The sequence below is a fragment of the Fusarium tjaetaba genome, assembly GCF_013396195.1.
Source record: "Fusarium tjaetaba strain NRRL 66243 chromosome Unknown NRRL66243_c0000086, whole genome shotgun sequence".
Lineage (NCBI taxonomy): Eukaryota > Fungi > Ascomycota > Sordariomycetes > Hypocreales > Nectriaceae > Fusarium > Fusarium tjaetaba.
In genome coordinates, this window is record NW_023501282.1 from 417697 (window position 1) to 435080 (window position 17384).

The 17384-nt window shown below is 49.8% G+C and overlaps 6 protein-coding genes across 6 annotated transcripts; 3 read left to right on the forward strand and 3 right to left on the reverse strand.

The window, feature by feature from the left end:
- Positions 1-835: 835 nt before the first annotated feature.
- On the reverse strand, positions 836-3370 carry FTJAE_4525 (uncharacterized protein; the record flags this gene model as incomplete). Its single annotated transcript, XM_037350938.1, has 4 exons — positions 836-2227; positions 2282-2764; positions 2824-2860; positions 2925-3370. The coding sequence occupies 4 exons, from the start codon at positions 3368-3370 to the stop codon at positions 836-838; spliced, it is 2358 nt and encodes a 785-aa protein (XP_037208489.1).
- Positions 3371-4642: 1272 nt separating this feature from the next.
- On the forward strand, positions 4643-6543 carry FTJAE_4526 (major facilitator superfamily transporter; the record flags this gene model as incomplete). Its single annotated transcript, XM_037350939.1, has 3 exons — positions 4643-5273; positions 5331-5816; positions 5885-6543. 3 exons carry the CDS (start codon positions 4643-4645, stop codon positions 6541-6543), a joined length of 1776 nt encoding a protein of 591 aa, XP_037208490.1.
- A 650-nt stretch (positions 6544-7193) lies between these two features.
- On the forward strand, positions 7194-7553 carry FTJAE_4527 (uncharacterized protein; the record flags this gene model as incomplete). Its single annotated transcript, XM_037350940.1, has 1 exon — positions 7194-7553. The coding sequence occupies one exon, from the start codon at positions 7194-7196 to the stop codon at positions 7551-7553; it is 360 nt and encodes a 119-aa protein (XP_037208491.1).
- A 449-nt stretch (positions 7554-8002) lies between these two features.
- On the reverse strand, positions 8003-8359 carry FTJAE_4528 (uncharacterized protein; the record flags this gene model as incomplete). The annotated part of the gene is made up of 1 exon (XM_037350941.1): positions 8003-8359. One exon carries the CDS (start codon positions 8357-8359, stop codon positions 8003-8005), a length of 357 nt encoding a protein of 118 aa, XP_037208492.1.
- Positions 8360-9869: 1510 nt separating this feature from the next.
- Positions 9870-11176, forward strand: FTJAE_4529 (cop9 (constitutive photomorphogenic) subunit 6; the record flags this gene model as incomplete). The annotated part of the gene is made up of 2 exons (XM_037350942.1): positions 9870-10149; positions 10200-11176. 2 exons carry the CDS (start codon positions 9870-9872, stop codon positions 11174-11176), a joined length of 1257 nt encoding a protein of 418 aa, XP_037208493.1.
- A 493-nt stretch (positions 11177-11669) lies between these two features.
- On the reverse strand, positions 11670-13091 carry FTJAE_4530 (Sorbitol dehydrogenase; the record flags this gene model as incomplete). The annotated part of the gene is made up of 3 exons (XM_037350944.1): positions 11670-12474; positions 12526-12896; positions 12981-13091. The coding sequence occupies 3 exons, from the start codon at positions 13089-13091 to the stop codon at positions 11670-11672; spliced, it is 1287 nt and encodes a 428-aa protein (XP_037208494.1).
- Between the last annotated feature and the right edge of the window lie 4293 nt (positions 13092-17384).

The following is a 17384-nucleotide window of genomic DNA, read 5'->3' on the forward strand; positions in this document are numbered from 1 at the left end:
GACCGAGACTGACTCAAACCTGCCAGCTTGCATACTGCTTTTATCCCCACTTGGAACGTGTGACACCTCAGTACTCTGGCTGCTAACCTACCTATCTGGCCTTGGTGACTGGGATGGTATGGATGTAGGGTCACCTCGCATGCTGCTCGAGAGTTGTAGAAATGCAACACAAAGCAAGCAATGCCCCGCCATATAAGCTAACTGTTCTACCTTGGCTTATGCTGGTTGTCTAATTGGGAAACGCCTGCATGGCGAATTGAAACGCTACACCATTCTCAGCTCTGCTCCATACACAGTCTAGCGCAGCTATCGGCTTGACTTTGAGGTGAAGATGGGACAAGCAACGCCTCCACTGTTCTGCGGTGTTGTTTGAGGCTGAACTTGGCATATTATCTATACTAGTAAGCAAAACATTGGCGGGCTTCTATGAGTAAAAGCCACCTTTTGAATAGGTCGGGTGTGCTTCCGATCTGTGGTCCTTAGCCGTGCCCAGTAGAGATCATGAAAAGAACACAGGGTCGGGGATAAGTGGATGTGAGAGCGTCTTGAGTCTGATACAAATGCCAGCATGGCCAAACTGTTCTTGTGATTATAGTGCCTCTGTGGCCATTCGTGTACTCTAGTTCGAGCTAGGATTGTGAGCTGCATGTGACGCAGTTGCCAAGGAAAAGAAACATAGGGAGAATAGAATGTTAGATAACGGTATACTGTATCATGTTAAATACTATCATGTAAACAACGTCCAAGATAAAGCACTCCAATTGGAAGGGGCAAAGCAAATAAACAGAAGAACGATGGCGCTCGTATATCATATCACATCACTGCTCATGGTGCCTTAATTCCCACCATACATACGGCCACCTGGAGGATTACCAGTCGGAGGGCGCCCCATACCTCCCATCCCGGGTGGCATACCAGGCATACCCCCGCCAAAGCCACCGCTGAAGCTGCCAAATCCGCCCATGGGGGTAAAACTTGAAGTGTCGTTGTAACCAGACATCATATAAGTCCAGTCCATCTCACCAGGCTCGTCGCTGGAGGCAACGGAGCCCGAGTTCGCACGTTGGCCGTGGTGTACAGTTCCAGGCGTCATGTGGCCAACAGATGGGGCAAACCCACTGGAAGAGGGCGTCGTGACCTGAGAATGCGGGACGCCGGCTGGAGGCTGGGGAGGAATTGGAAAAGGTCGATTGGCCTGTTTTGCTCGCCGGCGAGCTGCTACACGCTCACGCAAAGGTCCTAAGAAAGCTGGTCTGTGGACTTGTCTACCAGCAGCTACCAAGGCAGCTTCATGTGCATCCCAGGCTTTGATAAAATGGCCACCAAAAGCCATATGCATAGGATTGTGGTAGTTATTGAGAAGTCCACGGAGGTCGTGATTCTTTTCGATGGCATCCCATGCTCGCTCTACCATTGGGCCAGAGACGCGGTGGCGTAATTCCTGGACAAGAAACATGTAAGCGGGAAAGGGGAAGTGGTGCATAGAGTACCATTTGAAGGGCCGGAGGGACTCAGATGACTGGACAACGTTGTCGTATTCGATCATTTGCGTGGCTTGCAAGAAGAGGCTGTCGCGTTCAACGTCTTTAAGGGGTAGATTGTCGTCATTGCTATGCATCCGAACAAGGAAGCTAATGATTCGCATCTTGCACATAGCTTGACGGGTCATGGTAAGGGTAAAGAAGTGTAGGGGGATCTTAGGGTCGCATTGGCTCAGGTAAGTGCCTTCTATGTGTGCACAGAAGCCATCGAGCGTATAGGCAGGGCCGTCTTGACCAGCAAGACGGATGGTAGCTTGGTTCTTGGAAGCGGGTGTCCCAGCAGGACTCTTGTCTGTGTTGTTCATTTTGTAGCTGTCGCGATTACTATCGCTTGAAACCGCCATAGCAAGCTCGACTCTCGTAAGAGAAAAGAGCATCTCGGTTGGTCCAGAGTGTGGTGTGGGTAACTCTTTACCGTCAACATGTAAATCCGAGTCGTTGACATTCATGGGGATCTTGCAGTCACCACCAGTCGAGAGAGCAGTTACTGTTGATCCTGCCATCTCTCCAAGCCGTCGATCATATCCCACAAGGGTCCACCACAGTCGGCGACGCTGCTCAACCTCAAATGGCGGCAGCCCAAACTGTGCTGGATCTCGGTGAAGTCCCATCCGCTGGGCAATGCGGACGGCTAGACCAATGAGGCAGAATACTTGGCGAGGGTCAACGAACCATCGAACAGCAAACTAAGTAAAAGTTAAGCGACAGCATTCGCAGAAGAATTCCCAGGCCAAACTTACGAGGTAAAGAATATACGCCTGCAAGAGAACAGGATCATTGACTCTCATAAATCCGGCTTTCGTCAGCGCATGCTGCGTACCGGTATGGTATCTTGCTAGGAGCTCCTTTTTGGTCTCGTTGAACCGTTTGTAAACGTCTGCATCCTCAAGCGATGTGATCGCCATGAGGTACATGGAGAACATGAGAGCCTCGATGTTCTTTGGCGCATTTTCGAGATCCGAGCTCGCCTCTATGATCTGTGCTTGAACCGTAGGAACATGTGTTATTTTGAGCAGGGGATTAATGTTGTCGATATATATTTGCCAGAGCTGAAAGATGTGTATTGTGGAAGGATGAAGATTCGCAATAGGGACTGGGGCAGCTCCAATGATGAAAGGAAACCCATCAGTGTCAAACATTCGATCAAAGGCACGATGGATACTTGAGCCTACTTCAGGTTCATCATCAGAGGAATCTTGCAGCATGTGTTCACTGGCTCGAAACTAAGTTGAATGTTAGACGATTGCACTGTTGCATTTAGCGAGAGGAGAACTCAACCTACCTCCTTATGATAAGAAAACCAGGCGCCGCCGCCAGTCCTATAATCATGTGAGCACAAGTACTTCGAGGGGCGTTGACATGCTTTGTCTGTAGGATGCGTACCGTTGTTCTGAATTAGATGGTGCAGGGGATGAACTAGCTTCAGGGGTTGTCTTCAGGCCTTCAAAATCGTTCTCGAGTTCTTCGACATCTTCACCGGGGGGGCCATCTGGTCTTAATTCATGCCCGATGGCCTCAACTTTGACACCGTGCTCCGCTAGAAGGGTTTCGTACTTTTTTAGCCGATCTATCAGGTCCTTCTCCTGGAGACGCTTCTTCCGGCGTCGAGGAGGTTGGGGTGGAATAACACGACATTCAACCTTGGCCTTTACACAGTTGGCACATGGCTTGTTCTTGTCACAGCGGACCTTGCGCTGTTGACAAAGCACACAGCTGGTCCCTCGAGTTAATTTGATGGCGGAAGGATCCTGAGGTTGCTGTGCCTGAGACTGCTGTTGCTGCTGCGGGGCCGATCCGGGGACACCGGGAATGCCATTGGGGTAGGGCATGGCCAGTCAGTAGCCGTGTCAGAGGACCGAATCGCCGGATGATCTCACTCCGACGGAGTGGGTATCCTATCCCGGACCTGCACGGGACCGGGCAAGGGGTACAGGCGACTGCAAAGGAGTGTTTCGGGCCCGGGCGAGTGTGTGCTGAGAGAATAAGACGCAGCAACAGCTACGCGTTATTGGGTGTTGACGTGGCGGCGAATGAAGACCGGGGGGCAGGCCCCAGAAAGAGGCGTTTTTGTTCAAATTTGAGAGGCTCTCATGGGTTCCCAGAGCTGCAAGTCTCTTTCAGCTGTAGGCACTGACTGACTGGACTGTCGGAATTCTCAGCCCTACAGTAAGATACTTGCCTATCTACTGTACAGTAAAGTAGCTTGTGGATAAGTAGGGATCAGAGTCAGGGACCTGCGAAGGCATCCATCCATCTGCTTGTGACCAGTGACAGGACAGATCTGCAGAAGAGGAAACTGACGTTGCGATGTGTTGGATGGATAATTATGGCGTGTTTGCGATCTTCGGGCCCGAGACTACGGGAGCGGGAGCTTGAATTTTGCTTGGCGGCCGTGCTCTTTTATGACAGACTGGTTTGATATCGTAAGTAGGATTGAACTGATTGGTCCCCTCGATGTCTGGGTGTTGAAGCTGAGGTTGAGCGGATCAGATACAAGTACAATCAGGGGCGGGTCAAGACGTGTAGTCCAAGGGCGAAATGAACAAGAGACGAGGTACCATAGGGAGACTCTCCTCGGGTAGTAGTGGACAAGAGAATGGCCGAGAGTTGTCAAGTTTGAGTGTTGCTCATGATGAGTTTATGTCCGTCGGTCCCGAGGGAGGGGACACTCTTGGCACCTTCGCGACTTTGATTTCCCAATCGAGTATAGCTTTGTGGTCTCCGGATCCGACCTATAACTGAATCCCTTCACCTTCGGGACCCTTATTCTACGTCAAACCACTTCTCTCGGGTCAATTTTCGTAATTGTCTCTATTAGGATGAGTATTGACCGAGCACGCGCATTTTCTGTGTGCAAGTCTCTTCTAGGCCCTGCCGCTAGTTTCAACTTATTGCATGGCTCGGTTCTCAGTCCGTCCGATGATTACTTGTAGTGTAGATATATATCTAGCAAAATGTCCTGTTCAACAAGCCTCATCTTGCTCAGCAGCACCAGATCCCAGTGTTTTCCAACGTCTACAGATATACTAACACTAATAAGCTATATAGCATCACATCTTATAAGCCTCTGCACCTCTAGCTGAACAGCTTCAGCTTCAACCATGCCTCCCCCTGACAAGACCGAGTCTCATGCTCCGGATCGTAAATCTTTCAACTCGCTCTCATCAACCGAACCGCAATCGCCTTTCGAGCCTAACAACAAAATATCACCACAGGATGAGAAACCTCAATCACCTCAAGGCGACCAGCGAGAGTCAGCAAATGACACGAAGGAAGATGAGTCGAGTTCCCAGGGTCCAGCTTTCGACAAAGAAGCTCAGGAGAACTACAAACCAAAGACACTCAAGTTCTGGCTTATAATCCTCTCCGTCTTTGCTGCCATGTTTCTCGTCGCTCTCGACCGCACAATCATTGCAACTGCCATTCCTCAAATCACAAACGACTTCCAAAGTCTAGGCGACATAGGATGGTATGGTTCTGCCTACATGCTCACAACAGCTGCCTTTCAGCTCATTTTTGGTCGTATCTATCGATTCTACCCTTTGAGGACGACCTTCCTTGTCTGTATCTTGCTCTTCGAGATTGGCTCTGCCATTTGTGGTGCCGCTCCCAATTCTGTTGCTTTCATCATCGGAAGAGCTATTGCTGGCATTGGCTCAGCAGGCATCATGACTGGGTCGATGATGTCCATTGTTCCTATGATTCCTCTTCATAAGCGACCAATGTTCCAATGTAAGTCTACAACTCTCCCCTCCGTGACTAGACGAGCGGCGGCTAACATATTTATAGCTATGTTTGGCATGGTTTTTGGCATCTCGTCCGTTGTTGGACCTCTTCTTGGGGGTGCCTTCACTCAGCATGCTACTTGGCGATGGTGTTTCTATATGAATCTTCCTGTAGGATTCCTCGCCTCGGTCTTCCTATTCTTCTTCCTCCACATATCACCCAAGAAGCAAGAACCTGTTCCCATTATGAAGCATATCACCCGATTAGACCCCCTCGGAACATTATTCTTTGTGCCATCCATGATCTGCCTCATCCTGGCCCTTCAGTGGGGTGGCTCGACTTACCCCTGGGGCAACTGGCGAATAATTCTCCTCTTCGTTCTCTTCGCTCTTACAGCCTTCATTTTTGCTCTCATACAGATCAAGATGCCCGAGACCGCAACTGTTCCCGCCAAGGTCATCACTCAGAGGACTATGCTGGCCTGTGCATGGACCATGCTGTTTGTTGGTGGTGGTATGATGATTGTCGTTTACTATCTCCCCCTGTGGTGTAAGTAGCCCCTCTCTTCAGTCTTCGTTTTGTTGTTTTGTTTATAACATACGCTTACAAATTATTAGTCCAGGCTACCAAGGGCGCCAAACCCGTCGACTCGGGCATTTATACGATCCCGTTAGTACTAAGCCTTGTCGTAGCTAGTATAATCTCTGCTGCCTTCACCCAGCGCATTGGCTACTATGTCCCATCTATGCTGATCTCTCCCTGTATCATGGCCATTGGCGAAGGGCTCTTGACCACGCTCAAGCCAGATACCGGTTCATCGCACTGGATTGCCTATCAATTCCTTGTTGGCTTTGGTTTGGGCCTTGGAATGCAGACTTCCGGCCTTGCTGTTCAAGCAACACTTTCCAAGGAGGATATCCCCATTGGAATCTCGATCACCTTCTTCGCGCAGCAACTCGGTGGTGCCATATTTGTTTCCGTTGGGCAGACTGTCCTTAACGGGCTTCTCGCGAAACACTTATCAGATATACCCAACCTCACGCCCAAGAAAATTGTCGATGCAGGCGCCACAGAACTAAACAAGATAGTTCCGGCCAAGTACATGCCCCTGGTGAAGGACGCCTACAACATTGCCATCACACGGATATTCTTTGTGAGTCTGGCATTGACTTTAGCCCAGTTGGTTTGTGCTCTTGGTGTGGAATGGAAGAGCATCAAGCCCAAGGCCGAGTCATCGCCAGAGGCTGCCCAAGAGTCAAAGCCGGAAGAGTCATGATGGAGGATATATAAGGCGTTTGGGTGTGTAATTTTGATGGGATTAGTAGTAAAGAAAACTCCCCTCATAAAATAAGACCGCTCATACAAAAGTAAAACAAACAGTACAATACATATTTAGATTAGGTAGAATAGGATAATAGCGATTACGAGCGTACATTCATGTCTCAATACCTCAAACAGGCAACTGACCTTGACTCGGATGCAATCCGATTAGCTATTTCAGTATCACACCGTGCACCAGCCGCTCTCAACGCCAGGCGGCCTATTCTTTGTTGGACTTCTTAGTCGCACTTGGGAGGCGTAGGATGGCGGTGAAGCCTTTGTGCCATGATCATCATGCGACATCCACCAGAGACGACTTGGACAGGGGACCCATCTCTATGATCGTAGAAAGGACTAAAAAGAAGGCATAGCCTGGAGAATTCTTGGAAGTTAGTTGATATTTCTATCATGGACAAATTTGTAAATAAATAAATGCCTTCAACGTGAGGGTTTTCTCTTCTCCAAGTCCACGACGCTCAAAAAACCAAATACATCTGTAATACTTCTTGACCGCCATCTTTGGCTTACAGCTTATAGGCGATTGCGCCGAATTACGAGCGATTTCCTCCTCTCCTCGAACGTTTCCTAAACTCAATTGCAATCGACATGTGCACAAGTATCAAGACCACAATGGCTTGCGGCCACACATTCACAAACTATGCCACAACATGTGGCATGGCCACAAACTCTCGCCCATGCACTCCCAACGTCAAAATTCAGCATCTCAACGACACGTGCGCAGCGTGCGATCCGGCGGCCCGCAGGCGCCGTGTCCGTCAGGACTACGAAAGCCGGCACGCCGAGCTCATGGCCGAGTATATGGCGGCCAAACAGACAGGAGATGGAGCAGCCATGGCGCGTGTGGAGCTTCTGGTCATGGAAAATTCCATGACCACAATGGAGCGGAATTTCGAAATCGGCATGCACTGCCAGGAAGAGGATGTCATGTGGTGGGAGATGAATTGAATGACAAAGATGCGCTGAAATGATTTATGACGATTACGAGACGGATCTGGCGTTTGTGTGTCTGTACCAACAATGGGGGGACTACTGCGTATTTATGAACTACATAGCACTTATCAACATCTGCCATTAATAGGTACGGGACTTCTGATTCCAACATGTCCCCAAACCATTGATCCAATCGCCTATGTACCAGAGTCTACCGTGACCCTTTAAATCCTCCGCTCTATGTTTATAACGCCGAGAATTAGACACGTCAATTATTGGTAACCGAGGTCCAGACTCGGTGTTTTTCGTGTTCCGCGTAAAATGGCAAAAGATAAAAATCATTCTTGGTCTTGATGCCGAAAAGAGTGCCCTCAGGTTATGCCGAGGGATGCAAAGTGGTATCCAATGTTATCAAAACAAAATGTGAGGCCGTGTCTTTCGTAACACCTTTAAGGAGGTGAGCTTCAATGCGATCTGGGTGATGGTGGCTGTGGTGATACTGATCGGTAGGTGGGACGGTCGTATTGCACGCTCTTGAAGGCCGGCATGAGAGTGCCAATGCTGAGTGGTGTTTGTATTGAAGGATAATCCAAGTCGATAGAGCTAGCAGTCGACGCTGTCGATGTTGAAGAAGTGTCGGAAGTGAAAGAGGTGGCTTGCTTGTACTTCTTGCTCGGGGCAGGCGAGTCGCTGTCGATGCTATCGCAATGAGGACGTTTCCCACTACGAGACGGCATGACTGTGCGTGTCGTGGGTTGCTGCAGATAGAAAGCAGGCGTTGTGATGTTCAAATGATGTGAAGCCGTCGACACGCGGACCATTTTGTCCGTACTTTGACCATAGGCGGCGATCATGGTCTGAGTGGGTGTGTCCGAAAATGCGAGTGGTGAGATGATATGGAGTGAACACCAGAGACTGGAGAGTAAATTCAAAAGGTTGGTCAAACCTGGAGGCGGCGACGAAGATTGGGTTGGGCGATGGATATCGGAGAATTAGAGATTGAGATTGAGTATGAGATTCGAGGCAGATAAGAGATGCGATGTGCGACTATTTCAGATCAGATGAGTGCTTGATATTTGCCGGAAAGATCCAGTTATGGTCCAGCCAGTGAGAAAGAGAGACAACCGAGAAGGAAGAGGAGGGGCTGAAATAGGTGAAGGGGGGAGAAAAGAGACAATGGGACGACGATCTTGATGGAGATAAAGGGAATAAAGGATAATAATGGATCTCGGAAATCAAATCAAATCAATGGCGGGGAAAGAAGAGAGAAAAGAAGACGAGGAAGAAGGCGAAGAAGACGAAGAAAGGCGGAATGTGGGAAATCTGAGACTCGGGTGTATGAGAAAAGAAAGAAAATGAAGCCACAATAATAATCATCAGAGGGAAACGGACGTGCCGGTGGTATCACCCGTCTGAGCCAAAATGAGATGCCTGCATTGGATGGATGGATGCATTTGCATTTGCACTTGCAGATGCATTCGTTTTGCGTATCTTACCCTGAGCGGCTTGAAAATTGGTGGAGATGGTCAAGCTTGAAAGCTTCTTTTGAGTTAACTAACAAAGGTTTGTCCTTGGTGACAAGATTCACTAGATTTCGTCTTTTGTTGAGTTCTCATACAAGAACCATATCAGTACCTACTAGGGTAGTATAGCCGATTGTACCAGCGGTGAATGCTGCGCCGAGCCGGTTTTGAACAAAGCAGCTGGTGTATCAAATGGATTGGACCTCGACTCCTGGATGATGATCAAAGCACCATGGGAATAGCTACAGGCACGGGCACAGGCATGGATCTGCTCAGCTAAGCGAGGTCGCGTCAATGTCGACGAGGGATAGACCATAAATAGCCCGACTGACAGTAGGATTATATCAGCTCATACATACACACAAAGCATAAAGCACACACATGTGCTCAACTCGATTCATTGTATGATCATGACATGTCACTTTAAAATAAAAACGGCGGACAAAACCCAGGGTTACATTGGATGCCGCCAATGTCGAATTTAGAACGGAAATTGAATGCTGACCTAATCTGTTATCACCGACGGAACAGACCCCACATTCAAGTCCCGTCTCCATTAGCTCAGGTAGGCCTGGAGCTCTGGCAGCCTAGCATGGATGCGGGGCATCTTTATTCCCCATGATCCATCCGTCTACCACCAACTCATCTCCATCATCCTTCACGCCAACGCCGCCTTGACCAAAGCTAACGACGATAGCTTCATTCAAGTACCAAACACACTAATCTCAACCCTTTCCTAACTTGACCACATAATTTCCACGGCACACTTGACATTCAACGCTCCACAGCGTCTTCGCCTCAGCTCATCATGGCTGCCTCGACCCTCGCCAACCCTCTTCTCTCTAACCAGAAGAGTTCCGAGCTTCAGGCTGTTCTTCACCCGCTGGTGCTCCTCACCATCTCCGATTACATCACACGGCATACTCTTCGCCAACAGGAAGGCCCCATCATTGGCGTCTTGCTAGGTCAACAAAATGGTCGCGAAATCACAGTCGAGCACGCCTTTGAAGCTCACACCCGACAAGAGCCCAGTGTGCAAGGTGGATACCTCCTCGATGCTACGAAATTCGGCGCACGGTTAGAACAGAGTCAGTAAACTCGTCCATGCTATCATCATCTCCCTCTAAGTATCTACTAGTGATCACTGTCCACAAAGACAGACACCTCGACCTCGTTGGATGGTACACCCTCCTACCTTCTTCAGGTCCGACCCCAACTATCCTACCAATCCACAATCAGATTCTCGAAGGTTGGAACGAGTCAGCCATACTCCTCGGATTCCACCCGGAACAGGTCCTTGATCACTCCGTCGGTGGCAGACTTCCACTCACTATTTATGAAAGCAACTATGAAGTCGACGACCCAAAGGCGGATAACGATGGAGAGGACAAGAAGATGGATGACGGGGAGCCCGCTCTTAAGCTCAAGTTCAGAGAGCTACCCTATTCGGTTGAGACCGACGAAACAGAGATGATCAGTATGAACTACGTTGCTGCTTCAGGAGGAAACGCTGCTGCCACTCCACAAAAGGAAGACAAGCCCTCTTTGTCCATCGAGTCAAATGGCAAAGGCAAGCGCCGACTAGTAGAGAGTCACGATGAGGACCACAACAAGGCGATTGCGCAGGATGATGAGGTTGCTCTGACGCCGGAAGAGGACGAAACAATTGCTGCCCTCACAGCAAAGGCCAACGCTATCAAGATGCTCCAGTCCCGGATACTCCTTCTCACCACCTACCTAGAGCGTCTTCCCCCCTCATACATCAACGGGAACACAGCCGATTCTAGTAGCATGGACGCCGACTATACCACTCCATCAGCGACAGTGCTTCGCCAGATCCAAGCCCTCGTCAGCCGCCTGGACCTCGTCATTCCCTCGGACAGAGCCGCATTTGAACGCGAGATGCTCCACGAGGCGAACGATGTTAACCTGGTGAGACTCCTTAACGGCATTGTCCAGAGCGTGGGTCAGGCCCGTGAGGTTGGTAAGAAGTTCTATGTTGTCGAAAACGCAAAGGCGTCGCACCGTCGTGGTGCTCCTCCTGGCCCCGGACAGGATTTTGTCATTGACCCAGCGGCTTACAACATTCGTGGAGCTGGTGATCTGCTGGTTTGAGATTGCTAGATATACGGATGAAGGCACGATGACGCGTCCGACAGAAACGACTTAGTTACATTCAGCCGGGCGTTTGGTGTTTGAGATAGATTACAACTTCGAATCGTGTTTTAGACATGAATTAAACCATAGACTAGTTGGCCATGTCGTGTTCACGAGTCCAGTTGTTCGTGGAGATATCCCAGCTTCATGTGTCAAGTCAAGATAGGACGCAAGTGTTCATGTTAACATCGTGGACTATGTCTGCTAGGACGAACTCCTTGCCAAACCGTTCTTCTAGCCCATTAAGCCACTTCATATAATAATACTTGTTATCTCTCAACCAAACCCAACCAAACCCCCAAGCTACCAGTATACTGTAGTAGCTGATATCTTCATCATAACGAGAATCTATTTACACATCCACCGTGAAGTACGTCACTGATGTGGCTTTTTGGATATCTTTTTTTGTCTATCATTCATAAGTCGTAAAAAGGCAATTTTGAGAAAGATCTTATGCCTCAATAACAATCTTCAGGACAAGTTTGCCCTCGTCGTCACTGGTGCGTGTCGCAAGCTCAAATGCACGTTGTGCCTGATCCAGGCCCTTGAAACGGTGGGTGACCATGTCATCCAACGAGGGTAGGCTGCAGGAAGAGGGGTTCGCAGCTTGGGAACACAAAAGTCGAATGCCGGTGGGATATGTGTTGGAATACCGGAATACGCCCAGGATGTCAATCTCGCGGAGGTGAGCCACGGAGAGAGGGAGGGTCTGGATAGGAGTTCCCATGCCCACCATGATTACTTTGCCGCCAGCTTTGGTGGCATATAAGCTCGTGTGCATGCATACCTCCTTTCCGGTGCACTCGAATGTGACATCCACACCATCCTCATCCTCCTCAAGCATGAAGGTACCGGCAGGGTTTGATGAAGCAAGGATATCCGCTGCCAATGATTTGGCTCCATCGAAGCGGCTTGCGGTGGAAAAGGTGCTGGCAGGAGTAATGATACCAGTCTCGGGTGTAGAGATTCCAGAAGAATAGTTTGAAGAGTTCAAGCGGGACAGGGGGGTAACAAACCCATGAGTTGCGAATCCACGGCTTATGGCATAGTTGACACGCCCGGCATCAATATCGGTGATTGTAACCGATGTGCAGCCTGATTGACGAGCCATTGCGGCAGTCAAAAGACCAACGGTGCCGGCACCGATAACAAGGGCAGTGGAGCCCGGTTCCGGCCTGGCACGGTTCACCGCATGGATAGCTACAGACAGCGGCTCGAGAAGGGCGGCGGCCTCGAAGGAGACGTTATCGGGCAACCTGCATTCGAGTCAGTAACCAAGGCTGCCAGGAATATCGTGTCGAGCTTACTTGTGGCACCAGACAGCGGGATGGTTAATCCTCTCTTGCAATGTGCCTTGGTAGTGAGGGTAGGTTTTGGCACTGCTTCTGAAACGCAACTTTTTGCACAGGTTATAACGGCCTTTACGGCAGATGCCGCAGTTTCCACAAGCAACACCAACTTCAAGAGCAACTCGGTCGCCCAGCTTGAAGCCACTCACTTGAGGACCAATAGCAACAACTTCCCCTGACGACTCATGGCCTAGTGACAGTGGGTGACAGGCACAGAGATCGCCATTGGCAAACTTCTTGTAGTAGGAGACATCTGAACCACAAATGCCAGTCGCCTTGATAGCGATTTGAAGCTCGCCTGCCGCTGGAGCCTCGATGGTCCTTGTTTCCTGCAACGCGGGAAGTCAGCCAAGTGTACGGGTAGGGCTGAAACAACAGCAAGTATAGTCTAGAGGTTGTCAGGGTCGGCTTACCAGTCGCAGATCGCGGGGGCCATGCAAGACAGAGGCACTGATGCTCAATGGCTTCGATAGACCACCGGGTAGATGCATTGGTGCGATCTCTCCCGTAGCAACTGGGGCCATGGCTGTCAACAACAACGCTTGAAGCCTTGAAGCGTGGGATAAAGGTGGGATGTTGGTGAGAATGGAGACCTGAGGTCGGGCGATGGCTTGATCAGTTGCCGTTTGGGGCAAATACAGCAAAGGGGATTGGCTGGTGGAGTGAGATGGAAACGTGGGAGACGGCCAGCGCGTGGGGGTAAGGGCCTAGGATAGCTCGTGGAGGCGCTCCAAGTGCCAAGTGGATTGGTGTAAGATATAGAAGTATATAAGACTCGATATCCTCGAGCTGTTTTGTTTGACACGAATGCTTGAGCCGGTTTGGGCAGGTAGAAAGGCTCACGGCTAGGTATGTATCGTTGGATCGAGGAGGAATGAGCCAAAGGAAGACGGGTTCCCACCCCTTAAGTAGATAACACTCCTCGCCAGTAACCTCCGGAGCAACTCGCCAGAGGAGTCCGGATCGAGAGCAATCAGAAGCAAGGGCGTGCGCTCATCATCAGAATGCTCAGTGCCAAGGTGGAGCAGCGTCTTGAGGCGTTTGAATTGGGAGGGAGAATGCCCAGTCAGGAAGCAACAAGCTATCGGTGGGAAACGAGGAGCTTTCCGTTAGGTGTTGTCATATCGCAAACTAACTAGCTGCAGGCCTTAGCACGATGGCAATGGTGTATCGGCAGAACAACAGCCCCTGATGCTCAAGAGCACAAGGTGGTCGCGCCATGTGCCTGGGCCGAGGCCGGACCACCAAGCAGAATTGGTGCATATTTGGCGGACGAGCCTGTAACAGGCGGCGGGCGTCTTGCATGCACAGATGGGGCGTCACTGAGGGCCCTGATGCTTGTTCGCGGGGCGCGCTATCAAGGGTCTAATAGCGGCGTCTACATACTTGCTGGGTCGTCCTGGAAGATCGTGAACAGGGACATTGTAGTTGTGCAGTAAGTTGGTTTGGTGAAAGGTGTCCAGGCTAGCAAAACACCATGCCGCTGACATAGGAGACGGGGGCTAGAAGGCGTGCTGCCAGAAGAAAATGAGTCTTTTCATGATCACGGCTTTCACGAGTGTTGAGGGTTTGACAAATGCTGGCCACTACTGGTGCCCGCTCTAAAGAGGAAACAAAGATCATCAATTGTGACGAACGTGTGCCGTAGATACTGTTGCATGCCTCCGCGGCGGAAGACGGCCAGGTGTGCCGGGGACCATGTTTGTACTACTGTAGCCATGCACAAGCAGCATCGTGGTGTGGTCCCTAATCAGCCCGAGATCGCGGTGAGTGAGATTGTGGAAGACATCCATGGCAGTTACAGAGTGTCATTGACGCACGTGTCTGGAACGTCAACGACTGCGCTTAAAGACAAGACAAGACAAGACAAGACAAGGCATTGCTTGATATCGACTCTGAACAGAGGGAACCCGGTGTGACAAAGACTGGCCAAGCTTGAGTGCCCGTGCAAACAGCGGTCTCATCGGCATGAATGGACAAAAGGAATATCACCATCCAGCTCCTCCCAAGAGCTGTCGTCAACGGTTCTCCAACCGTCGTCAGCCACCAGCCAGCCATTGGATGGATGCGCTATGTTGAGTCGCAGGCTGCAGGGCTAGACAACGGGCCGAGTCATATCCCCCGTTTACTGGAACATGAAGTGAATTTTGAGAAGTGATCAATTTGTCTCAAGAGTTGATGGTGGCCAAGGATGGCTTGCTGCGAGAATGTCGAGGCCTGCAATGCTCGTAGGTCAAGCTGAACAAGACTGATGAGAGAAGAGAGCATAACTACTGGTACCAGATAAGGTGCCCGGCCCGCATTGTTCGATGCAAAGGTGGCCACAGAGGTTCTCTGTTGTCTCAACTGAGCCTTTCCTTTTTGATAGCAATCTCCTCCAGTATCCGTACATGCATGTATATACGTATACCTTACATGTACTGTATTTCCGCATTTGCCTACTAACCTTGCCGGCCGTGTATCACACCAATCGGGGGATATCCATCCCCTCCAAGTTCCAGGACGAAAAGCAGAACTTTAACCAAGAACCAACCTTCCAGTCGTTCTCGGACCTCTTTACATATTCCCTTGGTAGGAAACATCTTGTGCTCTCCCCATAGCAGTACCTCGGGGGGGTTGGTTGAGTTCTCGCTGGAACAGCCAATGTTTGACTCCAATATTACGCGGGAAACAATTTGAAGCCTTAGGCTGTTATCAATCAAGATTCAGACATATAGCCGCTTATCACCTCCACTTGTCTGTCTTGTCATGTCGTGCCTTATCAAGGGTTCCAAGGGCCAAGGATCAACCACAGAAGAAGCAACACGATGTCGACAGTAAATCTATAGTTGGCAGGGATCAGAGGGTCAAACCCCGGACCCCATATGTACTATGTAAGGTATGTAAGTATGGTCAAGCCCTCCCCCCCTTCGTTTGGCGGGGATGGGGTAGGACTGCTTCCGCAATCTTCTCAGTTGTCTTGACGGCGATCTGTTCTCTCCCGATGGGGGTGAGAATGAATGAATGATGGTTTCCAGGCGTGGCTATGTTGCCTCCTACCAATGAATACATCCATGGTTTGGGAGTGTTGTATGGGCAAACACCAACAATGGTAGGCTTGATGATACATGTTCTGGGCGCCAGCAGCCCACTAAGCTAATCATAACATGAAAATTTTCAACAGCCAACACACAAAGACAATCTGCACGTCTTTTCTTTCGCCTTAACTTAGGACCAGGCTAAAGCTTGCATTCACAGCCAAGCAAGACTGGGTCATCCCAGGGTTATCTGGGCCATTCGGATGTTGAGAAGTTTTCTAGAATGCAGCTCGCTCTATCCTTGCCGCAAAGTTCAGCTTTGATCCAAAAAACCCAACAGCTTTAAGTTAACCAAGTGCCGACGCCGTCCAACACATTAAGTTTCTAACAATACGAAATATTCCGTTGTTCTGGATAGGTAGCCACCACATGTATCCGTACATACATACAAACAACAAGAGAGTTGCACAACTGATTGGCCTACGGTAGCTATCTTGCTGCACGTCTATTCTAAGGGTTAGCCACAAGGCGCAGAAATGACGAGATGCCATGCGCTTGGGGTTCCACTACTTCATCCCAACCCCTGGATGTGACAGACTGAACCCCAGCCCGAACTAAAAGTTCTGATAACCGTCAGTCGCGGTTAAAACCCCCCAATGATATTGATAGCCTATTATTATTCAGGCTTTATGCGAGGATCCCGACAACTGTACCAACGTTTTAGTCTACTACGTCAGAGAATACCCAAGGTAGGTAGGTAAATCCTTCAGACCACGTACCAGTACTACTTAGTTAGTAGCTAACCAGACGATCTGAAGACTTGGACTAGTACTTTATTACGCTCGTACAAGCGCGAATACATAACTACAATACGAGGCACGAATCGACGGACAAATAACTCGCTCCCACGCAGTTCATGCCATGACAGTCGCCAAGTGCCACATAAGGTAGTAAGTTGGGTGTCGTGAAAGTGCTATGTGTAGGGAAGCAATCGCAACCCCTTCAGACCGCCTCTTCCTTGAGCACGACATAGTCTAGCATGTTCGTTGGATGCTTGCTTGGCTTCGCTCAGCCAAACATCGTCTCAGTGGATTACAAGGATAGACAGCGAGCGGAATAAAAATGTTAGCACGCAAACTCTATTTTAAGACAAGACATGCAAGACACATGTCAGCTCCCTCCTCCAACAGTACAAGTACAGTATGTACCGATGTTACTCAGGAAAAAAGGTTGACGGACACAGCCAACCAGCTGCACATGTGTCTCAAGGCAGTGTTTGATAGGATGTCCGTCTCAATCTTCCGCTTGAGGCCTTCATTTAATTAGAAACAGCCCTATGGGTGCTGTCCCGCAACCATTGGGACCTGCAAGACTGGTTGGTTCAATTTGTTTGTGGGCGTTGCTGACATTCTTGTTCATGCAAGATTGACGGGATATGCCATTCGACTGAGGTTGACAGCCTACGCTATTGCTCCCATTGCCCCCAATGCTTTCAGGGTGACACAGCATATGTGCACAGCAGGTTTCGCCATAATCATCTTGGAAATGCAATCTACCTACCTGCCTACATACAACCTCCGGAGTCTCGAACAGATGTTCTGTGCGACCGTTACATGGCGTAAAGTGTCTTTCTGCAGCTTGGCCTCGGTCAAGATTATAGTCAGGGTCTTCCAGACCGGATTCCAGCATCGGACGAGGTATATCCAATGAACTCAAATTATCTTATCTATCAAAGACTTTCTCAGCATAAGGGCTGAGGCTCATGTGAACGATGAAGCATACTCCTCGGACCTCATTTGT